The 1,347-nt window shown below is 58.6% G+C and overlaps 1 protein-coding gene across 1 annotated transcript in view; it reads left to right on the forward strand.

The window, feature by feature from the left end:
- Positions 1-1,347, forward strand: part of LOC109924352 (tau-tubulin kinase 1-like) — a 17,590-nt gene that overhangs the window by 5,558 nt on the left and 10,685 nt on the right. The window contains exons 4-5 of the mRNA XM_048596605.1: positions 327-467; positions 1,110-1,214. Of these exons, the coding sequence (XP_048452562.1) occupies positions 327-467; positions 1,110-1,214 (246 nt within the window). The remainder of the gene's footprint in view (positions 1-326; positions 468-1,109; positions 1,215-1,347) is intronic.

Below are 1,347 nucleotides of genomic sequence, written 5' to 3' on the forward strand. Positions count from 1 at the left end.
CCGCCCGGGCCCGCCCCCTCGCCCTCTCTCCCGCCCCCTCCCTCGCCCTCCCCCGCGCCCCCTCCCTCGCCCTCGCTGGCGGCCCCTCCCTCGCCCTCGCTGGCGGCCCCTCCCTCGCCCTCGCTGGCGCCCCCTCCCTCGTCCTCGCTGGCGGCCCCTCTCTCGCCCCCTCCCTCGCCCTCGCTGGCGGCCTCTCCCTGGCCCTCACTGGCGGCTTCGCCCTCACTGGCGGCCCCTGTCTCGCCCCCTCCCTCACCCTCACTGACGCCCCCTCCCTCGGCCTCACTGACAGCCTCGACCTCGCTGATAGTGACAATGTTTTGCAGGGCCGTAATCTCGCTGACTTGCGTCGTAGCCAGCCAAGAGGGACATTTACGATGAGCACCACCCTGCGACTGGGCAAACAGATCCTTCAGTCCATCGAAGCTATCCATTCTGTTGGCTTTCTGCATCGTGACATCAAACCGGTGAGAGTCAGCACATTGGGCCCGGGCTCCCCTGACATACACCCACCCCTCTTACACACAGGGTGGTAGGTGTCCAGAACGTGTTGCCACGGGAGGTGGGAGGAGCAGGTACGCGAGCAATGTTTAAGAGGCTTTTGGAGAGATACATGAAGAGGAGAGAGTAGAGGGATACAGACCATGTGCAGGCAGAAGGGATTTGGTTTAGAATAGCAACATGGTCAGCACAGACGTGGCGGGTCGAAGGGCCTGTTCCTGTGCCGCACTGTTTGAAGTTCTGTGTTCCCTGAATCTGTCTGGGTCCAGTTTGTGTTCTCCACATCTCTGTCTCGGTCTCTCTCTCACTCTCTCATTCGCTCCACATCTCTGTCTCGGTCTCTCTCTCACTCTCTCATTCGCTCCACATCTCTGTCTCGGTCTCTCTCTCACTCTCTCATTCGCTCCACATCTGTCTCGGTCTCTCTCTCTCTCTCTCTCATTCACTCCACATCTCTGTCTCGGTCTCACTTGCAGACTCTCATTCCTCCTGGAATAAGAACCTTGGCTTGGGATCAATGGGACAGAGATGGGATGTTTTGTTTTCGTTATTGTAACTGGTTACCTCTCTCTTTTTAACCATCAAACCCTTTCCACAACACCCCACAGTCCAACTTTGCAATGGGACGATTGCCATCTACCTACAGGAAGTGCTATATGTTGGACTTTGGTCTGGCACGACAGTACACCAACACGAATGGAGAGGTCCGGCCAGTAAGTAACCACAGACACAGAATCCCAGACCAACCCATTCGCCTCCCTGTGACGGTCACTGTTGGGGGTTGGGGTGGGGTCCCGTAGCCCCAGTGAGAGTCGGTGTGCGTGTGGGACCCCGTGCCCCAGTGAG

This window comes from Rhincodon typus, chromosome 5, assembly GCF_021869965.1.
Source record: "Rhincodon typus isolate 14 chromosome 5, sRhiTyp1.1, whole genome shotgun sequence".
NCBI classification, from domain to species: domain Eukaryota; kingdom Metazoa; phylum Chordata; class Chondrichthyes; order Orectolobiformes; family Rhincodontidae; genus Rhincodon; species Rhincodon typus.